This window comes from Podarcis muralis, chromosome 1 (genome assembly GCF_964188315.1).
Source record: "Podarcis muralis chromosome 1, rPodMur119.hap1.1, whole genome shotgun sequence".
In the NCBI taxonomy this organism is placed as follows: Eukaryota; Metazoa; Chordata; class Lepidosauria; order Squamata; family Lacertidae; genus Podarcis; species Podarcis muralis.
The window spans coordinates 85,795,972-85,816,489 of NC_135655.1; the positions used below are offsets into that span (position 1 = coordinate 85,795,972).

General features: G+C 45.2%; 2 protein-coding genes across 3 annotated transcripts; one reads left to right on the plus strand and one right to left on the minus strand.

Annotated features, from left to right (window-relative positions):
- Window positions 1–169: 169 nt before the first annotated feature.
- On the minus strand, window positions 170–2,520 carry LOC144328897 (uncharacterized). Its single transcript, XM_077934301.1, has 3 exons — window positions 2,374–2,520; window positions 1,889–2,090; window positions 170–1,666 (listed from the first exon to the last, which is right to left on the minus strand). Exons 1-3 carry the CDS (start codon window positions 2,480–2,482, stop codon window positions 1,483–1,485), a joined length of 495 nt encoding a protein of 164 aa, XP_077790427.1. The 5' UTR covers window positions 2,483–2,520; the 3' UTR covers window positions 170–1,482.
- Window positions 2,521–2,700: 180 nt separating this feature from the next.
- AAMP (angio associated migratory cell protein) lies at window positions 2,701–20,451 on the plus strand. Of its 2 annotated transcripts, XR_013394270.1 has the most exons (12): window positions 2,701–2,885; window positions 4,502–4,627; window positions 5,352–5,471; window positions 5,944–6,083; window positions 7,131–7,275; window positions 8,161–8,244; window positions 9,262–9,377; window positions 9,905–9,999; window positions 14,969–15,059; window positions 15,966–16,120; window positions 16,739–18,941; window positions 19,319–20,451. XR_013394270.1 is itself a non-coding variant. In XM_028742254.2 (11 exons), the coding sequence occupies exons 1-11, from the start codon at window positions 2,756–2,758 to the stop codon at window positions 16,812–16,814; spliced, it is 1,278 nt and encodes a 425-aa protein (XP_028598087.2). In that variant the 5' UTR covers window positions 2,701–2,755; the 3' UTR covers window positions 16,815–20,451. The 2 variants fall into 2 exon arrangements, 1 of the variants encoding a protein (XP_028598087.2); XM_028742254.2 differs by having other exon boundaries at window positions 16,739–20,451.
- Window positions 20,452–20,518: the final 67 nt, after the last annotated feature.

Consider the following 20,518-nt stretch of genomic DNA (forward strand, 5'->3'; position numbering starts at 1 on the left):
ATAAGACCACATAGTCCCTTTTATTTCTCATAGAACAAATGCCTCCCCTGTAGAGAGCAAGAATGATTAAGGATGACCCCTGCAGGATTGTTAGCCCCCTATCTTACTTGACCCACCCTCAAATTGGCATGAAATGCAAAAAATACAAACGCCTCTTTTTAAAAAAATGAAATGCACCGAACTATTAATTATGAGAATTAAAACACCTGCTCTAAAACCCATGTATGGGGTGGGGGAAGAACCCTGAAAAATTATACTTTTAATCTATGTAATTTAATAATACCATAAATGCAGTGTCTGGACAATTAATGGTTTATGGAACTGACTAGAAACAGCTGTTCCGTTTACTTCATCTCGCAGCTTGATGTGTTGCTACACAATCCTAGTCATTAGGGAAGTTATTGAAATCTGAGAGTGGTGTTTGTGCCAACTGTTACATTACAGTGGAACTAACAACACAGTTTTATAGGTGTGCAGGACGGCAGAAGGCACTCTGTGTGGAAGAGACATGGGAACAATATATTTGACTATCAAAAATGGTTACAAAAGCAATTGCTCACTGTAACAATCTATAATATTACACATGATTTAATACGCTAGAAAGGACCTTGTAATGATACCGCCAGTGTTTAGGAAATCAAATATTGTGCTATTCACACAAGCACTGGGTTTAACATGTCTAATTCTGTTAGAATCATAGAATCTTAGAGTTGGAAGGGACCCCAAGGGTCATTTAGTCCAACCCCCTGCAATGCAGGAATCTGAGCTAAAGCATCCATGACAGATTGTTGGATTATAGCCAGTCAGTTCACCACATGCTCAAAACTATAGAAGAAAATAAACCTGCTTGGATTCTCCAAAAGCATCTGCAATGAATCAGACTTCACACTTTCAATTTCAAGGATTTAATGGGTCATTTTTATGCCAATCTGGCAAGGTGTGAATGGTGAGACCTGGTCTCCCCTCTGGCCAATTTTTTTTGTAAAAAATGTGATGAGAACACAGTTTTATTCCTAAATATGCTGCTGATCTAGAAAGTACAAGAAGATGGGCTTAATGGGTCCTCACTGCCAAACATTCCTTACATAACTACTGTCCCTGCGCTTATAATTCCACCCCACCCCTAAATATTACTCAGACCCAAAAGAAGATAATCTTTTAACCCAAGATACCTACAACATGATGCCAAGCCAGACTGCAGTGCTGTCTTCCTAGGACACATCTAATGTTGGTGATGGTAGGGAATTTATCGATAACCTCTGCTTAACCCCACAAAAGGCATCTTGAGAAATCAGCTGACCATATTTCATACAGCGCTGTATGGTGCCTCACACAGATTCAGAGAATGCACCGGGATAACTGCTGGCAGCAGAAGCCAATACCTGCAAGGTACTCCCAATACACTGCAAAGTACTCTGGTACAGAGATAGAGCATCTTAAAAATGGCAACGACTGAGAGTTCTAGCCACTTTCATCCCAGGGCTAGGACTTCGTTTGAGCAAGTCCCTCTGTTTCTCGCAATGCTGTCCTGTATCGCTCTCTTTCATACTCTCCCTCATTGGATGCCCTCATCTTCTGGCGGACTTTCAGCTGCTTCAGACGGTTCTTGTCCACTTCTCGCTTAGTGAGGAGGAAAAGGATGATGCCAGAAGGGAAACCAATGGCCCTGGAGAGAGGCAAAGAATACATAAGCCACAACTTGTTCCCAGGAAGATTTTGCTTGGGGCTGTTCAGTCTCACACCACAGTCTGATATCCTTCCACTCCCATACTCAGCCGATATATTCAAGGGTTCCTTGGTGTTTGCATCAAACTGAGTTGCCTGGCATTGTAGGCTGCAAGATTAACAGCTAACCTATCATAAAACAAACTGATGAAATGATGCTCACCAAGCAATGCCAACTGCCTTCATGGGGTTCTTGCCCTTCCTCCCTGTGGGAATATATTCCACATGTTCATAGGTCTTTCCACCAGACTGTGATTTTGTCTGTAATTCTTCCAAAGCCCTGCAGCTCCTGTGGAAGGATCGGGTAGGAGTTCTGAAAGGCACACCTAAGCCTACAGCTCGGTTCACAGTGGCAGAAAAGAGGCCTGCAAAGGAGACACACTATAGTGAAATTGTACTTTTAAACATTTCATCTAGATTTATCCAGGGCCATGGCTGGGAATCTCAGCACAGCCACAGAGCTCTAGCCTAGGCGACACCTCTTCCTCTCCTAACCAGCCCCAGCAGCAGCAGCTCCTCCTCCTCCTCCGCCTAATTCACCAGCCGACCCTCTGGCTGTTTTCTCCCCGATGCCGGACCCCGCTTCCTCCCCCCCAAGGTCGCATTGCACGGGCAGCCGCGCCTCCCCTCCCTACCCTGCATTCGAACCCTGCAAGCGGCCGCCATCTCGGGGAAAAGTTCTCTCCCGCTTCCTCCCGCTGCGCGCCAGGTAGCAAGGTCGAGGAGAAGGAAGCGAACCGGGCACTACAACTCCCATGACTCCCTTTCGCGACGGCGAGAGGTCACATGGGCAACGAAGGCGCTCCCGTCGGGAAGGAGGAGAAGGCGGCCCTCTGGCTCGGAACGCGGAGCTGGCGAATGAGGGAGTCCGCGCTGATGACCTCCCCTCCGATTCGCTAGCCCGTTCCTATTCGCTTCGCTGATTGGTGGCGGAGACGTTGACCCCGCCCTCCTCGACGGGAGGGAGAGAGGGAGGAGAAGGAGATCGGCGTAGGCGCGTGCGGGTTGCTGGTAGGCTGAAGTCGTCAGCATGGCGGAACCCGCAGACGGGGCAGGTTTGGAGGCGGCCTCGGAGGGGCTCTTGCTGATGGCAGCCGGCGATGAGGAGGGGGCCGCGGAGGAGATCGTGGAGGTGGTGGACCTTGAGGCGCCTGGACCCGGTAAAGAGGCGAGGGACTGGGCGGCTGGGACGGGGACTTGGGATCGAGGTCCTTTTCCAGGGACTTTTGCAACGGAAAACGTGACCACCCTGAAAAGTAGTAAGAGGGCTGACCGGTTAGGTGTCATCACCCCCATCCTCATTATCGCCACTCAGTCTGTCAGATTTATTTGTTAGGAGACTTTGGTCATCGCTAAACTACAGCCTAGCTGAGTGAAACATTTTAACATAAATGACCCCCTAGCAAGTTGGATCGCGTTTTGTGCAATAAATCATTGGTTCATCCGTTGGGTGTCTAGCAACCCTAGAAACCTTATATGTCATATACTATATTTATGCCTATCAAGCAGTAAATAGCACGCTTTCTCCCTAATGTTAAAAAAAGAGAGGAAACTGGCCCTTGGATCATTTTCACAACCCATCCCTAGGGGAATTATACAGGAAACAGTATAACACACTTTGAACAATCTTTTGGTCACAGTTGCACATACATTTACTGATATTCTGGTGTTCACCAACATCTTTGTTATTTATACACCCAGAGATAGGATGGATTTAGAGCTGGCCACTTGGAGGTGCTCTAGCTCAAGAATATTACAAAGACAGGTCCCTACCCCAAGAGGCTTACAATCTAGAATGGATGCAGTGAAACAACAGGGAAAGGGGGAAATGGAGTCATGGGAAATATATGTGATTATTTCAATTGCATGCTATTTGGCTTTGGGAACAATTCTGTGTGCAAGAAGCTGCCATAAGGTAAGCTGATGTAAATTAAGCCAGCGTAAAGTTACACTAGGTCCAAACACCATGGGGCATTGGGGGGCTGCTTTCTGCCTAAGCTTGGTAGAGGGAAAACAAGCATTTAAAGTAGTGTTTTATGCTGGGTTGCTAGGTCACACGACTGAGCTGAATGGGCTTAGGGTGCAGTCCAAATTCTGCCCCCTCATCTCACCTTTTGAGGGACTTATATTGGCCTTAGCTCTCGTGACTGAGCCAGAATGAGCAAGGTACACTGGCTTATCTTTGGCTGAACTAGGGTTGGCTTTAAGGTGACCCACTGCTTCCTATGTTGCTAATCCTGGTGGATTTTGCCATAGGATTGCTGCCTTGGTTTAAAAAAAGGTATAGGTACAAAGCAGGTGATGGAGTAGCAATCACAGGGGGAATGGGAGAAGGGGAGCTGTTTGGAGGCAATGAATAAAAGAACAGAGGAGAGGGAGGGAGGATGGGGTCCATAATTATCAAAACCGATGTCTCATGTAGGTATTGTGCATTACAATCTATAATTTGACATAGGACTATAATTGAGGGGCTCAGGTTCTAGTGACAGCAGCATTTCAGACCACATGGAGTGGAAGGGGCTCAGGAGATTAGGGTTGGTGATTTCTACAACTTGTCTGAATCCTTTGTGACTATGACTTACCGGCACTTAGCTGTGAACTGATGATGGCAGTTTACCACGTAAGGTTCATTCTTCTCCTCTAAACAGGACGGTGAGCGCACACACAGATGCCGCAGTTTAGCACACCTGCCTTTACTTATTATGCTGGGTTGGAGGGGGGGAACCTTCATGCTGACTGGCTTTGTAAAATAGCATTGCTTTGTTTGCTTCTGCAGATGATCTGGCTGATGAAATGGAAGATGTGGATTTAGATGAAGAGGAGGCTGCTTGGGAGGATGTTGAGGCAGAGGAAGGCATGGAGGCCCAAGATGACAGTGAGGTCACGTTCTCCAAACACACGGGTGAGCTGGTAGAGGAATGAGAGTAGGCATCTCATTCATTATCTAGTGTCCCAGGTTTGGGCCTCCCTATTCTGTGCCTATTTTGTGGCCCGGCAAGACTACTTTATTATTATTTGCAAAAGAAACCTGGTTGATAAAGGATTTAACCAGCTCTTTGTCAGTGGCTAGCACGGTATTCCATTGGTGGGTTGCTGACGCAAGGTCACACTAACCGGTGAGCCTGCTTTCTACTTTAAGTCCCAGCCCTGCTAATTTAAAGCCAGGGTTGGTGATGTGAATCATCTCTGCTGGTATTTTCCAAGATGGTGCTCTTCCATGTTTTTCTTTTACCTTAAAAGGGCCAGGTGCCCTTGAGCAAGGAATGGAGGGGAAGCACCTGTGCATTCTCTATAGCGCTGCGCTGTTGTGGCTACAGGATGGTGCTGTTTCAGCTGAGAGTGTGCTTCACTTTCGCTCTTCTTTCCTTAACATTTTGCTGGGAGAGAGCAACACAGTTATGCCCCAGTCAAGGATGGGGAACTTGTGTCCCTCCAGATATTGTTGGATTCCCAGCTTCCATCAGCTCCCAGCCAGCATGGTCAATGATGACATTTGGAGGGTGGCAGGTTTTGCATCTCTGATCCTTTCGGTTCCTCTTGTTTGGATGCCCACAATAGGACTGTGAGTGTGTGAGAGAGGTATGTCTGGCTTCTGTCACTAACATAGTTCTGTTTGTTCCCCCTAGCATCTGTTTTCTGCGTCAGTCTTGACCCCAAGACCAACACGCTGGCAGTGACAGGCGGTGAAGATGACAAGGCTTTTGTGTGGCGCCTCAGTGATGGTGAGCTCCTCTTTGAATGCTCAGGTGAGGCTCTTCTGGGTAATACCTTGCAACTCCAATGCCAATATTTGAATTGCTTTGTGTTGCTGGGGTAAGCATAAAACAGTTTTAACAACAACTACTTCCCTCTATCTTGGATAGCCCTGGGGATAAAGTGATCCATATCTAAAAATCTATATATAGGAAACTCTTCAGCTGGTGATTTGGACAGGAAGGTGTAGCAAATGGAAAACATCTGTATTTTTGAGGTCATTGAATATCCCCTCCTTTTACTTCTGGCATTGAAAGGACTGCCTGCAGATTGCCATTATGTGGATAACTCCACATTAAGGGTATACTCTATAATGGCCCTGATCTACTGAAGAAATAATAATTCCAACAGGGCTGTGGGCTTTGAATATTGTTGGACTACAACACTCATCATTGTTGACCATTAGCAATGGTGGCTGGGGTGATTTCAGAATATGCATGTTCTTGTTCTTTTCATTATCGCCAGGACACAAAGATTCCGTCACTTGTGCTGGTTTCAGCCATGATTCCACATTCGTGGCCACGGGTGACATGAGTGGACTGATAAAAGTTTGGCGGGTGGATGCCAAAGAGGAGATCTGGTCTTTCGAAGCGGGCGACTTGGAGGTGAGAAATGGGGCCTATAAATTCCAGGGCAAAAGTTTCACCATGAGATTTCCCAGTGGAAAGCATGTCCACTGTCTTGATTCTAGGGAGAAAACTGAGAGATAATTCAGATAAATTATTTCCTCTGACAGAAATGCAGTGCTTTACAGGCCTGACATTTGGAATATTCCATTTGGAACAGTTTCTAATTTGGTTGGGTGCAACAATGTAATATGGAACAAACTGATGTTTTCTGTGCAAGCTACAGTGTTACGATTGCTACAACAAGGCTTTCAGTTTTGCTCATTCCGTGTTCCTTGCCACTCTGCCGTAGTCATACAAAGGCTCACAAAACCACATGGCAACGTCATAGCGTGCCAATTGCACAACCAGTATGTTAGGATGCAGTCGTAAGTAAGGCGTACTGGTGAGATAGTGTGATGTGGTGGCTAAAGAGTGGGAGCTAGGAGGCTGGAAGTCTCCAGCTGAAATCTCACCTCGGCTGCAGATTTGCTAGGTAATGTTAGGCAAGCTCCCATCTCAGCCTTGGCCCCTTCTCCATCTCCCCTGTTGGCATTGTATGGGGACCTCTCTTAAAGTGTGGTTGCACGGAATACTGAGAAGAGCATATGGGAAGCTATTTTCACCAGGAGAGCCAGTGTGGTGTAGTGGTTAAGAGTGGTTAAGAGCGGTAGACTTGTAATCTGGGGAACCGGTCCGCGTCTCCGCTCCTCCACATGCAGCTGCTGGGTGACCTTGGGCCAGTCACACTTCTCTGAAGTCTCTCAGCCCCACTCACCTCACAGAGTGTTTGTTGTGGGGGAGGAAGGGAAAGGAGAATGTTAGCCGTTTTGAGACTCCTTAAAGGGAGTGAAAGGTGGGATATCAATTCCAAACTCAACTCTTCTTCTATACATTAAACTTTTGGGGTACGTATTTAAGAGTTGGCTGTTGGATAACTTTTGCACAGTGAGAAAGGATTTGTTGGTCATGTGCAAAGCAACAGGCTCCTTTCTGGTATTGCTTAGCTCCCAGCCTATTGCTTTCTCTTTCTCTTCTTGACCCCAGTGGATGGAGTGGCACCCTCAGTCCCATGTCCTTCTGGCTGGCACAGCTGACGGCAATTCCTGGATGTGGAAGATCCCTAGTGGAGAGTGCAAGACCTTCCAAGGCCCGTCCTGTCCAGCTACGTGTGGTCATGTCCTTCCTGATGGTGAGGAGCAGGGCTTGGGGTGTGGGGATGAGCTTGCAGAATTTTTATAGGCGTGGCACTGTCCAATGGCAGAATACATCAGCTTGGTTCACCCATGATGCTAAAGCATGGTTGGTTGGTTTGTTATATTTATACCCCACCTTTCCTCCAAGGAGCTCAAGGTGGTCTACACAGTTCTCCCCTTCTTCATTTAATCCACGCAACCCTGGGAGATAGGTAGTGTCACCCAGTGAGCTTCAAGGCTCAGTAGGAGATGTAAACTCTGGTCCTAATCCAACACTCTAATCCCTACACCACACTGGCTTATTGGTTGGTTGAATCTTTGAACCCAGCCAACAGAGCAACCATGGTTTGTGTTTTGGCAACTTACGACTCCTGGCCGTTTTAACTATGATTTTGTGATATGCCTGAACACAGCAGCATTGCTTAATCAGTTTTTCAGCCACTTCATCCCAGATACTGGCCAAGTTACAGAGGCAGACGGCAAGGCTAGATGGAAAACAAACCAAGCTTTGGAGGAACAAGCTATGGCTTGTTTGCTGGATTAGAAGGCAACTCCTGGGTTTTTTTTAGAGTGGGGGTGGAATGGTTAAAACAAACCATACCTTAGTGTCATGTGTGACTGTAGCTGCTGTGACATTTGCCTCTTCCAAGCACACCCTCTGTTCCTTTATGCACAGAGGCAGCCTTCCTAGTGACCTCCATAAATTTTGAACCTCGACCAGCATGGCCTATGGCCAGCAAGGAAAGAAGCTGTAGTCTAAAACATTTGGAGGGGAAGGCTGTAATAGCAAGGGATCATGTTACAGTTGGGGTTGACTCTTGGGCTTCCTTGGGATCTCCCTGAATATGACAGAGTGACTAACACAAAGACGCTCAATGCAGGGAGGAGAGCTGTGGTCGGTTACGAAGATGGGACCGTGCGCATCTGGGATCTGAAGCAGGGCAGCTCGCTGCACGTCCTCAAAGGTACCAAAGGTTCTGTTTGGTTGCCTGTTTCCATTTATTTGCTGTCAGGAAGCTGGAGCGCGGGGAGGTGTTGCTCAGAAACCTCTTTCAGAGTACTAGCTTTGCACGGGAACTGTAAAGGCAGGAAAGAACCTGAGGAGGAGGAGGAATATGGATGGCTTTCAAGAAACATGGAATCCCAAGGCCTAAACAAAAGCAATAAAACCCTGCTTTCATTGTGCAGCCTCTCCCGGATTTCCTCTCATTGTACCTTGGCATATTGGCATCCTCTGCTTGGGGGATGTAGTGATGGTCACCGACTTAGTTGCCTTTGAACGGGAATAAGACGAATACATGGAGGATAGGGCTATAGCTCTTAGTCACGATTGCCGCATGCATTGGATGCAGTATGCCTCTGAACACCAGTTACTGGGGAATAGTATTGGGAGAGGCCGTTGTGTTGTCCAGGACAAAGGTCATTTTTTTGGGGGGGGGGGTTTCCTGTGATTATGCCTGCTTTTTCCTGCCTCGTGGGCTTCCCAGAGGCATCAGGTTGGTCACTGTGGAAACGGGATGTTGGAGGCCTTTGGTCTGATCCAGCAGGAATCCACTTGCCTTTCTATGAGAATCAGTAAAACTACAACAAAGAGTGAGATGGATTGCTTTGAAAAGTATCAGCAGACCTTCATCAGTCACTGGGTTGGGGCAGAGGAGAGAGGTGTGTTGGTCAACCTTTCTTGTGAAATTGCATCACCCAAGGGCCACTGAGCCACTTCTGCTCGCAGATAACAGGGTGTTTTTATGAGTCAAGGCAAAGGCCACAAGCCTGTCTCATGGTTTTCGTGTTCTTATATGAAGTCATAGCCTTTTTGTTATTTTCTCTTGTGGCTGTAATGTGCTTCAGAGTTGGCAAATCCAAAAATAAAAATGGTGAGCCAAGACACAAGCAACTATTTAGGGCAAAGAAGGAGGTGGAAGGTCTTAGCACACGCCTAGGCACCCTTTGATGTGTGATCTTTGCTCTCTCACCATTTCTAGGTCAGGATGGGCACCAGGGCCCATTGACGTGCGTGGCCAGCAATAAGGATGGCAGCCTAGTCCTGACAGGCTCTGTTGACTGCCATGCCAAGCTAGTGAGCTCTGCAACAGGCAAGGTGGGTGCCTTCTTCCCCTCCATGCTGGAATGAATATACATGGGAACTTCCTTAGCCCACAGGGTGAGAGAGTGAGAAACTGTGTTTGTTGCAGCACAATCTTGTATTGCCCATTTGGATAGAAGTTGCATTTTTACTCCGCCCTTCTTCCAAGGAGCTCAGGAGTTCTGTCCTCTTCCTTTTTTCACCGTCACAACAACCCTGTGAAGTAGGTTGGGTGGAAAGTGATCTGGGTCTCCCTGCTGATAGTCCAGATTTTACACCAGGGTGGATAAAAATAATTGATTTTTTAAAATTTTGTTTTGTTTTGCTTCCCCTTAAAAGTCCCGCCCAAAATGGAACCCCAACAAAATGGGTATAAAATGGGGTATTTCCCACCTCTAAATTAGGTCAACAGCAACTTTTACCTGAACCCCTAAGAAGGGGGGGTAAGATTACTGTCAGATTTTAATTCTGAAAGTAGATCGCAGTCCCTCGGGAGCTGGCCACCCCTCATTATCCTATCATTGGCTGTTTCTTTCCTGCAGGTTGTGTCTGTTTTCAAGGAGGAGGCCATTGTCCCCAAGTCTTCTGCTGAGGAGGCTGAATCCAACTCAGTTGAATCTCTGGGCTTCTGCAATGTGTGAGTATTGCCTTCTGGGTTGTGGGAACTGCCCGGAACTAATTGCTGAAATAAGTGAAATGTTTCCATCAGTGATGGGGAACCTGCAACCCTGCTGGATTTTGTTCCCACAAGTCCCGGCCAGTGGTCAGGAGTGATAAGTGTTGTAGTCCAACAATGTTTTGAGGACCACAAGTTCCCCATCCCTGGTTTGCATGAACAGAATGGAAGGGGACAACTGCCTGCAACAGAATGTAGAACAGCCTTTGCTAACTCAGTGCCCTACAAATGTTATGGACTATTATAATCAGCCCAACCACTATGATAGTGCTTGTTGAGGCTTATGGGAGTTGCAGTTCAAAGTACCTGGAGGGCACCAGGTTGGCAAAGTCTGAGCTAGTATAAGATCAATATGGGCTAGATACCACTGCATCATGAAATCTAAATTGTTTATTTTACATGGCATTTTCTTCATCGACCCTTTGAATGCATACGCATCCTTTGGGACTGCTTACAACAATTAAACAGCAATATCATGAAACTACTATACAGGTATCAAGTAAAATTACGTCGGGAAAGAGGCAGACTATTTCAAAAACAAACGTCAGATGGAAGCATCTTCCCAAGAGGGCAAAGGCCTGCCCAGGGTAGTTGGGATGGTTGAGTCTTTGCAAGCCTGCTGGCTTCTGAGATTTCACCAGGCATTGCCCACATGCTTTCTTTTTTTTTTAATAAATTTTTTATTGCGTTTCTTTCCATAATTTTGTACAATCCAAACAACCCAAGTGCAGTGAATACAAGAAACAGTTTTTCTTTTCTTTTTTACCAAAAACAAAACAAAAACCAAGAAAAAATATATATATATAAACCATTCCCTATTTGGACTTCCCCACACCCGCCGAAGCCGCGTTCTTTAAATTTAATAATGTCAGCAATTTGTTACCTTATTTCATACCTTGTTGTAACTTTCAATTGTTATGCATCCGAATTCAATATATTGTATCTTGATTTCAATACTTTTAAAATAAACATAACATATTCAATTCCGCTTTCTTAACAATAAAGTGTAATCTAAGCACAATGTTATTTTAAACTTTAGTCGTCCCATTAATCTTACCCTAATTTCCAATATTAAAAATCTTGATGCTGGAGCTTGGTTTTCCAGTTTATGCAAATTATTGAGAATCAAATAACTTATAATGTTTTTGTAGATAGTCCTTAAATTTTTTCCAGTTCTCCTCCGTTGTCTCTTCTCCCAAATCTCGGATTCTGCCAGTCATTTCGTCCAGTTCCATATAGTCCATCAATTGCATATGCCATTCTTCCAGAGTGGGCAAATCTTGTGTCTTCCAATACTTTGCAATAAGTATTCTTGCTGCTGTTGTTGCATACATAAAAAAGGTTCTATCGTTCTTTGACACATTCTGGCCGACAATGCCCAGAAGGAAGGCCTCTGGTTTCTTGGGAAAGGTATACTTAAATACCTTTTTTAACTCATTGTAAATCATTTCCCAGAAAGCCTTTACCCTTGGGCATGTCCACCAGAGGTGAAAGAATGTCCCTTCCACCTCTTTACATTTCCAACATCTGTTGTCAGACAGATGATATATTTTAGCAAGTTTTACTGGGGTCATGTACCACCTGTATATCATTTTCAAAATATTTTCTTTCAATGCACTACATGCCGTGAATTTCATACCGGTGGTCCATAACCTTTCCCAGTCATCAAACATGATGTTGTGCCCAATGTCTTGAGCCCATTTTATCATGGCGGATTTAACTGTCTCGTCCTGAGTGTTCCACTTAAGCAGCAAGTTGTACATTCTCGAAAGTACCTTTATCTTTGGTTCTAACAGTTCTGTCTCTAATTTCGATTTTTCCACCTGGAATCCTATCTTTTTGTCCAGTTTAAAGATCTCTTGAATTTGAGCATAGTGAAACCAGTTTTGCACCTTATGTTTTACTTTTTCATAGCTCTGTAACCTCCAATTGTCGCCTATTTTTTCTAGCATTTCCCAATATTTCAACCAGCCGGTCTCCATATTGGGCTTTTTTCGGGCCTTGGCCTCCACTGGTGAAAGCCACCTCGGGGTCTTACTTTCCAATAAGTCTTTGTATTTTATCCAGACCATAAATATTGCTTTTCTGACAATATGGTTTTTAAATGTTTTATGAACCTTAACCTTGTCGTACCACAAATATGCATGCCACCCAAAAGCATTGTCAAACCCTTCTAGATCCAGGACATCGGTATTTTCTAAAAGCAGCCAATCTTTCAACCAGCAGAAGGCTGCAGCTTCATAGTATAGCCTTAAGTCTGGCAGGGCAAATCCCCCTCTTTCTTTTGCATCAGTTAGTATTTTGAATTTTATTCGGGGCTTTTTGCCCTGCCAAACGAACTTCGAAATGTCCTTCTGCCACTTACCAAAACATTCAGGTCTGTCCACAATCTGAAGGGCTTGAAACAAAAACAACATCTTTGGCAATACATTCATTTTTACTGCTGCGATTCTGCCCAACAAGGAAAGTTTCAATCTTGACCAAATTTCTAGGTCTTTTTTAACTTCTAGCCAACTTTTTTCATAGTTATCCTTAAACAAATTCAGGTTTCTGGAAGACAAATTAATTCCCAGGTATTTCACTTTTTTAACCACAGATAATTCTGTTTCCTTCCGAAATTCATCTGTTTCTAAAGGTGTCAAGTTTTTAACCAGTACCTTGGTTTTTTGCTTATTCAACTTGAATCCCGCCACCCGACCAAACTCTTGGATCAATTCTAAAACTCTTTTTGTACTAGATTCTGGCTCCTGTAGTGTTAAAACCAAGTCATCTGCAAAGGCTTTCAATTTATATTGTTTCTCTCCGACCTGTATTCCTTTTATCATCCGGTCCTCCCTTATCATTTTCAGAAACACCTCCAGGACTGAGATAAATAAAAGAGGGGATAGGGGACACCCCTGTCGTGTTCCTTTTTGGATTTTAAACTCCTCCGTCACCACATTGTTCACTATCAATTTAGCTTTTTGTTCTGAGTAAATTGCATCTATACCATTTTCGAACCCCTGTCCCACTCCCATCCCCTCCAAATTTCTCTTCATAAACTTCCAGGAGATATTATCAAAGGCTTTCTCCGCATCAATGAAAATTAACACTGCTTTTGTATTAATATTCGTTTGCAGGAGTTCCAAGATATCAACAATGTTCCTAGTATTGTCAAACAAATGTCTGCCTGGGAGAAAGCCTGCCTGATCTTTATGAATTACTTCATTTAGCACTCTTTTAAACCTACTTGCCAAAATGTCTGCAAAGATTTTATAATCCACATTTAGAAGAGAGATGGGACGGTAGTTCTTTAGTTGAGTCTTTTCAGCTTCCAATTTAGGAATCAATGTGATGAAGGCTTCTTTCCACGTTTCCGGTGTCTTCTTCCCCTCCATAATCTGGTTACAAACCTCCATTAATGGCTGTATCAAGTGGTCTTTTAAAGTCTTATAATACTTGGAGGAAAGTCCATCTGGGCCTGGAGATTTACCAAGTTGCATATTCTGAATGGCACTCTCCATTTCCTGTTGTGTTATTTGGTGGTTTAAAATTGTCCTCTTTTCTTGAGATAGTTTTGGTAATCCCTTAGCTTTTAGAAATTGTTCTATCTCAGTCATTTCCTGTGGCCCTTGCGTGTAAAGTCTTTTGAAGTATTTCTGGAAACACTTTCTTATTTCTTCCGGTTTCTGTATGTTTTTACCCTCCACCTCCAGATTGGTTACAAAGTTCAATTTTTGTCTCCTTTTCAACTGCCACGCTAGCAGTTTTCCACATTTATTAGCCGATTCAAAAGATCTTTGTTTCATTTGTTTGATTTTCCATTCCACTTCTTGATTTATTAATTTCGCATATTGTGCTTGGTGAAATTTAATTTCTCTGAGAATCTCCTTAGATTTTGGTTTTGATCTCAATTTTTCCTCTCCATCTCTTATCTTCTCTAATATCTTGTCCTTTTTTCCATTCCAGAGTTTTTTCTTAATCGTGTTCTGTTGTATCAGAAACCCTCTCATTACAGCTTTACTTGCGTCCCAGATTATTCTCTTTTCCACCGAGGTGTTCAAATTTATTTCAAAATAGTCCTTTAAAGCTTTTTGGGCCTTTTTAACAATCTCTTGGTCTCTTAGCAGAGTGTCGTTCATTCTCCATCTGAAGGAACCGGCTGGAGTAAGTCTCAGTTCCACTTTCAAGGCGTTATGGTCGGAGCAGGTTTTTGGGCAGATTTCCACTTTCTTGGTCTTAGGAGCCAGTCCTCTAGATGTCCAAATTTGGTCTATTCTTGACCATGACAAATGAACTTCGGAAAAAAATGTTCCTTCTTTACCTAGGGGGTTCTTTGTCCTCCAAATGTCAATCAAATCCATATTGTCAGTCAGTTCAAAAAAAGTTTTAGGTAGTCTGCCATCTTTGGTTAAATTTTGATTTTGCGACTTATCCATGTGAGTAGAGACCACCCCATTCATGTCTCCCATCAAAAAAACACATGCTTTCAAGGCTATCCTCTGCCAGAAGGACTGAAAAAAATAAAGGAGATTTGTTTTTAAAAATTAAACGGGGTTCATAGGGAGGTTGCTCAGGATCAGTTTCTACCCTCATGCATTACAATTACAGGATGCACACAATTCTTGAGAATATTTGTGAGCATTTCTGCCAAAGTCAAGGGCTATTTTGTGGAACCCATTTAAGGGGAAAGCTATCACCAAATTTCAAGAAGACTCTGCCTTCACAGGCAGCTCCTGCATTGCTCCTTTTCTGAAGGAACAAGAGCCAGCCTGGTGACTCCTGAATGACTGCCCTTCTGCAGGGAGGTTTGGACTCCCCTGGGAGGAGATCACATTGTTGCATGGGCTTATTTATTTATTAAAGCGCATTGCCTACTTTTCCACAAAAAAGTTGCACTCAAAAGCCTCCCATTAAAAGCTCCTCTTTCTCTGGCTTTGTTGTCATGCAGGATGCCGCTGGCTGCTGTTGGCTACTTGGACGGGACCTTGGCCATTTATGACGTCGCCACACAGACCCTGAGACACAACTGCCAGCATGAGGTAGTGGAGAAGACCCTTCTGGGAATTGCTGGGGGCTTTGGGAAGAGCTGCTGTTGGCAGGAGGAAGCAGTTCAATCCAGGAGGAATGCAGCAATAGCCAAGTGCAGCTGTTCACAGAAGTCCTGGGTCCTGGCCTCTGCCTTGCAGCCCTGCTGCTGACAGGAGCTTCAGACAGGTCCCTAGTGCCTCGGGTAGAAGTGGCCCTGCACATGTTGTTGGGACCGCAACTCCCATCATCCCCAGGCAACATCACCAGTGGTCGGGGATGATGGGTGTTGGAGTCCAACAACATCTTGAGGGCCACAGGCTCCCTTTCTTTGCTGCAGCAGGAAGCTTTCCTGAGCTAAATCCCCTACATGCAAACAGCACCCAAAAACCCTATTATGGGCGAGCACATAATGGAGGGAAGGGTCATATTTTCTAAGCTCTCCTTTAATTCATTCTCTTCTCCTGGGTGAGCGGTCTTCTTTCCCGGGAAGCTTACTGTGCTTTGACAGGTTGATTGCAACATGCACTGAGTTTGTAGTCCAGGCTTGGCGTCCAACCACCTCTGATTTAGGTAGTCAGTAGAGTTTGTTTCATTCAACATTTCAGGGTGGGAAGACCTTAGGTGGGCGAGGGACCTTTCTTCTTCTTCTTCTTCTTCTTCTTCTTCTTCTTCTTCTTCTTCTTAATATACCTATACCTGGAGGTCTCAGGGTGGTTCACAGAACAAAATCAAAATACAAAACCACCAAATACATAATCGAAATAAAAACAACAACCCAATAACACCCCCCAAAAAAGAAAACCCCACATTTTAAAAGGGCATAGGATGTCAATCAAATCAACAAAAGGCCTGGTTAAAAATGCTAAGCGGGTGGGAATGCTGGTGACTAATAGGACCCTTTCCTTCTGTATTTTCAGTCGGGGATTGTACAGCTCCTGTGGGAAGAGAGCTCCCCTGTGGTCTACACCTGCACCCTGGGTGGGGCTGTGTGCCTCTGGGATGCCCGCTCAGGCAAGCTGATCAGCGAGTACCGGGGCCACTCAGCGGAAATCCTGGACTTTGCTTTGAACAAGTGAGTTCCTGGAGCAAGAACCCTTGGGGAGGTGCTGGGTGCTGGGTGGAGGGGTGCAGAGGGAAGCACAGAAAGCAAGCATTGGAAGGCAAGGCTATACGGAACAGTATACATTAAGCTATGGCTTGTTTTTGTGTGGGTGTGAGTAGGGTTCCTGGGGAAGGAAATATATCCTGTCTTCTTAAGGCTCTTTTCGTCCCAGCTCCCTTCAGAGTTGTCCTTTTCATTTGGAGGGAGGGCTCCACCTGTGGTTCTTGCAGAGAGCTGCGCATGTACACTAAAATGGAAATATGTGGTTTGGCACAGAGAAGAATGGGCTTGGAAAAAGGCTTCATCCCTAGGTAACCTTGGGCACTTTGGCTTTCCCTGCCTTCCTTTGTTATATGTAAAACGGGACTTGCTGATATCTGCCCCACCCGGGAGTTGTGAAGGCAAGTGAAATAGTGATTCTGGTTGGTTTTTGTTTGCTTGCTGGGAATTAAGCCTCACTGAGGTGAACAGGACTTGCTCCTGAGTAAAACCAGGGTAGGCTTGGGCCGTCGAAACTTGCACTGACATTGATTAGTAATCGTTGTTGGGGGTAAACCTTCTTCTCTTCTTGTCGCCTCTTTCTTGCAGAGACGCTTCCATTGTGGTTACCACTTCTGGCGACCACCAGGCCAAGGTCTTCTGTGTGCAGCGCCCTGACCGCTAACAGGGCTCCTCTCGAGCAGTGATTGGCACTGTGAAGAAGCAGCCCCCGGTGGATGCAAGTGGCCACACCAGTGGGACTGTGGTGGGGTGGGCAGGGTGGGCATCATCCCGCCTAAGAGGGCATCTAATGTTTTTGGGAAGGGAAAGCTTTGCCACCCTATCCCCCGACTGTCCGAGGGCTAATTTTTTGGAGTTTTGGATGAGAAGCTTTTAATTATTCCCCCTGCCTAGTACTCTGAAGAGCCACAAAGGTGTGCAAACACACTGTGTCTGGTCTGGGGGATAGATCATCTGCATGACTGTGGTGGCAGAGGTGTGCCATGCCTTTTTCTGCATTTTTTTCTGGTATGGCTCCCCCTTGTATAACTTGCAAAGGAGTGTGCAAAAACCCTGGTAATCAAAGGCATTGGCTTCCATCCGCTTCTGCATAAGCTGGGACAGGTGGATGGCTTCGCAACCTCTGAAATGACAAGGAAGTATGTCCTCCCACCTCCCCTGTTTGAAACCTTTGCCCTTGGTTTGGGTGAGCAAATTGTGTGGCTTGGCAGGGAGGGATCGGGTTTAGCCAGAGTTCTGACGCTCACACATTGTCTTGGAAACATCATCTTATGGTTGGTTGAATAGAACAGCCTGGGAGTTGGGCAGTGGATCTCTCCAGCAACAAATACACAATTTGTTCGAACGATCCCTCTGGCCGCTTCTATATCAGATGACATCGTGATGCAATAAAAAAGAACAAATGAAATAAGAAAGGCTATCATTTTCGCAAGGACTTCGTTTGGGGACCTATTTGTCCATGGTCAAACAGTGAGTCGGTTGACTCCCAAACCAATGGTCATTAAATAAAAATAAAAATGTGTGCTTATGTTCCTGAAAAACTGGAAAGAGGGAATGAATGAACACATGGAAGCATCCCTTGTTCCTCCACCAGCCAGTTCCCTGGTCTCAGCAAAGAGAGCTGAGTTGGGGGTTCTGTTGGGAAGTGCTCAGTGGTTCCTTGGCTTACTCTGTAACCTCTACTGCATAACAGATCTGACCCCAGTATCAGCCAGATGCGTGCAAATAGAGCACAACTGTTCTAGACATCTTACTCTTTGAGGTATCGTACGCTGTGATGACCTTGGTAGGAATTGGGGGCTCCCTCTCTCCCAGGGCTAGCGCAGTGTCAGAAGAGGGGGAGGGGGGGAAGGAGAATGCTCCATCGCACGCTGCGTTTTTGCCAGCTGGTCGTTGAAAGTGCTGCCCTGCGCTGAGGGAGGCGGGAACAGAAAATGTTTGTGAGAGGGGATGCGGTGTCTCTTATGAGAAATGGTAGCAGGAGGAAGTTCATGAGGTGCAGTTTTCGCTTCCTATGCTAACACTACCTGCCCCACAGCCACTAACAGCTCAAGGGGCTTCTCTGAAGTCAGCCTTCGCCAATCATGAGCCTTTGGAAGATTGTCACTAGCATGTTCTCCGCTTCCCAGTGTTGCTGCTCATTTTGTGTGTGTATTGTCACCATAAAAGTCTTGTTCAGAGGACCTGCTGGAGGGTCCTGTGTAGAAGGTGAATATAGAAAGCTATCTTATACTGCAGCAGACTGTTGATTGATCCAGCTCTGAATTGTCTCTGTAGCTACTGACTAAATAAAGTGTGACTGGAGCTGGAAAGACATGCTAGTATTTAAAACAAAATGTCAAGTATGTATTTAGGATATCCTGGGACAGATTGATTAGCCTGTCCCACCAGTAGGAGGCAATTAGTTTCTAATTTGCGTGCTGTGGAGGTGTCCCTTGTGTTTAGAAGTGGACTGAGAAATAGGTGTGAAATCCTCTTGCGCCTTTTCACTTGTGAAACTGCTTTTGATCCATCAGGCACATCTGATAAGTTAAGAAAAGGAGATGTGGTTTTTGGTTGTTTCTCACTGCAGTCCCAAAGGCGCCCCTTTTACAGTGGTGGTGGTGGGGACCCTCCAAAATGGTTTGCGGGGGAAGAGGGGGAAAATGGATTGTCCTTTACTTCAGTGGATGTCTTCACCGAATTAAAAGCTAATCTGTGAGCAGAATGGTGGCATGGTTGGATTTCAAAGCATGTGATCTCCATGGGAACTGTCGTTTGTTAAGGGTGCTGGATATGGTAGCTCTGTGAGGTAAAGGTAAAGGTACCCCTGCCCGTACGGGCCAGTCTTGACAGACTCTGGGGTTGTGCGCCCATCTCACTCAAGAGGCCAGGGGCCAGCGCTGTCCGGAGACACTTCCGGGTCACGTGGCCAGCGTGACAAAGCTGCATCTGGCGAGCCAGCGCAACACACGGAAACGCTGTTTACTTTCCCGCCAGTAAGCGGTCCCTATTTACTTGCACTCGGAGGTGCTTTCGAACTGCTAGGTTGGCAGGCGCTGGGGCCGAGCAGCAGGAGCGCACCCCGCTGCGGGGATTCAAACCGCCGACCTTTTGATCGGCAAGCCCTAGGCGCTGAGGCTTTTACCCACAGTGCCACCCGCGTCCCTGTGAGGAGGAAACTGTGAGGAGGAAACTCTAATTACCAGGATTGTTTGGGGAAAGTTGTATACTTCAGATGTCCGTTGAATATGCTTTAAAACGTATAGTGTGGATCTGCCCTGTGTATGTGTGTACAGGTGGTGATGGGAATTCAACAGTCAACTATTGAAAAAAGTATAGAAAATGACTTTTTGTAATTGGGTTGCATCACCTGCTGTGGTTCTTTTTATTTTTTTATGCATGCATGTTTTAGCACTTCTTCTTAGAACAGTCGTGAAGAGGGCAAAGCCTGTTGCATAGGCAACCACCCAACAACACTTCTTTTCTTTCCATGCAAATATGTTTTGTGTGTATAGCAATGCCTTTAGTCATGATTGGTTTGTCTGGCAAATTTTGAAATTTGCTTGTTCACAAAGCAAGGTTCATTTTGTTTACCAAATCCTCAGAAACTTTTGTTCCACCAGCAGTCGGGCTAGCATCATTTGCTTTTGTGTAATGTCTACGTTTCCATGGAGCAACGTCCTGCACTAGGACTAAACATGAAGAGCCACACCATTGCTCTGTACGTTTTCTTGAAATTTCAAGCTGGCTTCAGCAACAAACCCATCCACGCAGTGACTACCGTTCTGCACCTCCTGGTCTGAGGAATGCAGACCATGAGCTCTCGATATTCTTGACTTAAATCAGCCTTGTCAACAAGCCCGCAAAAGTTGCAGAAATGTTTATTAGCCCGCTGGGGCTGTCAGAAAAGAGGCCCCTGTTCCCATTGCAGCTGGTCCGGTGCATGGCAGAGGGGGGTGGGCTTCCCTCTGCTGGCACCCTACTTGGTTTCTAAGGTAATCTGAGGAAGGAAGATGTTCTCTGTCCTCCCCACCCCCCTCCAGTAGTAGGGATTGTTGGAATTTTTCAACTTTCAAATTCCAAAAGTGAGGAATTTGCTAAAAAGTTGCAACATAACTTGGGAATTCCAAAGATATTTTGGTTAAATTAATATAATTTAGTTTTGCTTAATACGTAAAATGTGTAAAATTGCATAGAAATCATTAGAAATGATTGCCAAGTACTTGTAAGTTTTATATAAATATTATTGTTGTTGTTGTTATTATTTAGCATTACCTGACATTTTCAAAAGGTAAAATTAAAATTCTTTGCTTTTCTGAGAGCAGTTTATGTGCTTTTTAATCAAATGTAGATTTACCAAGCTAAATGTTGTCCAATAAAAAATAA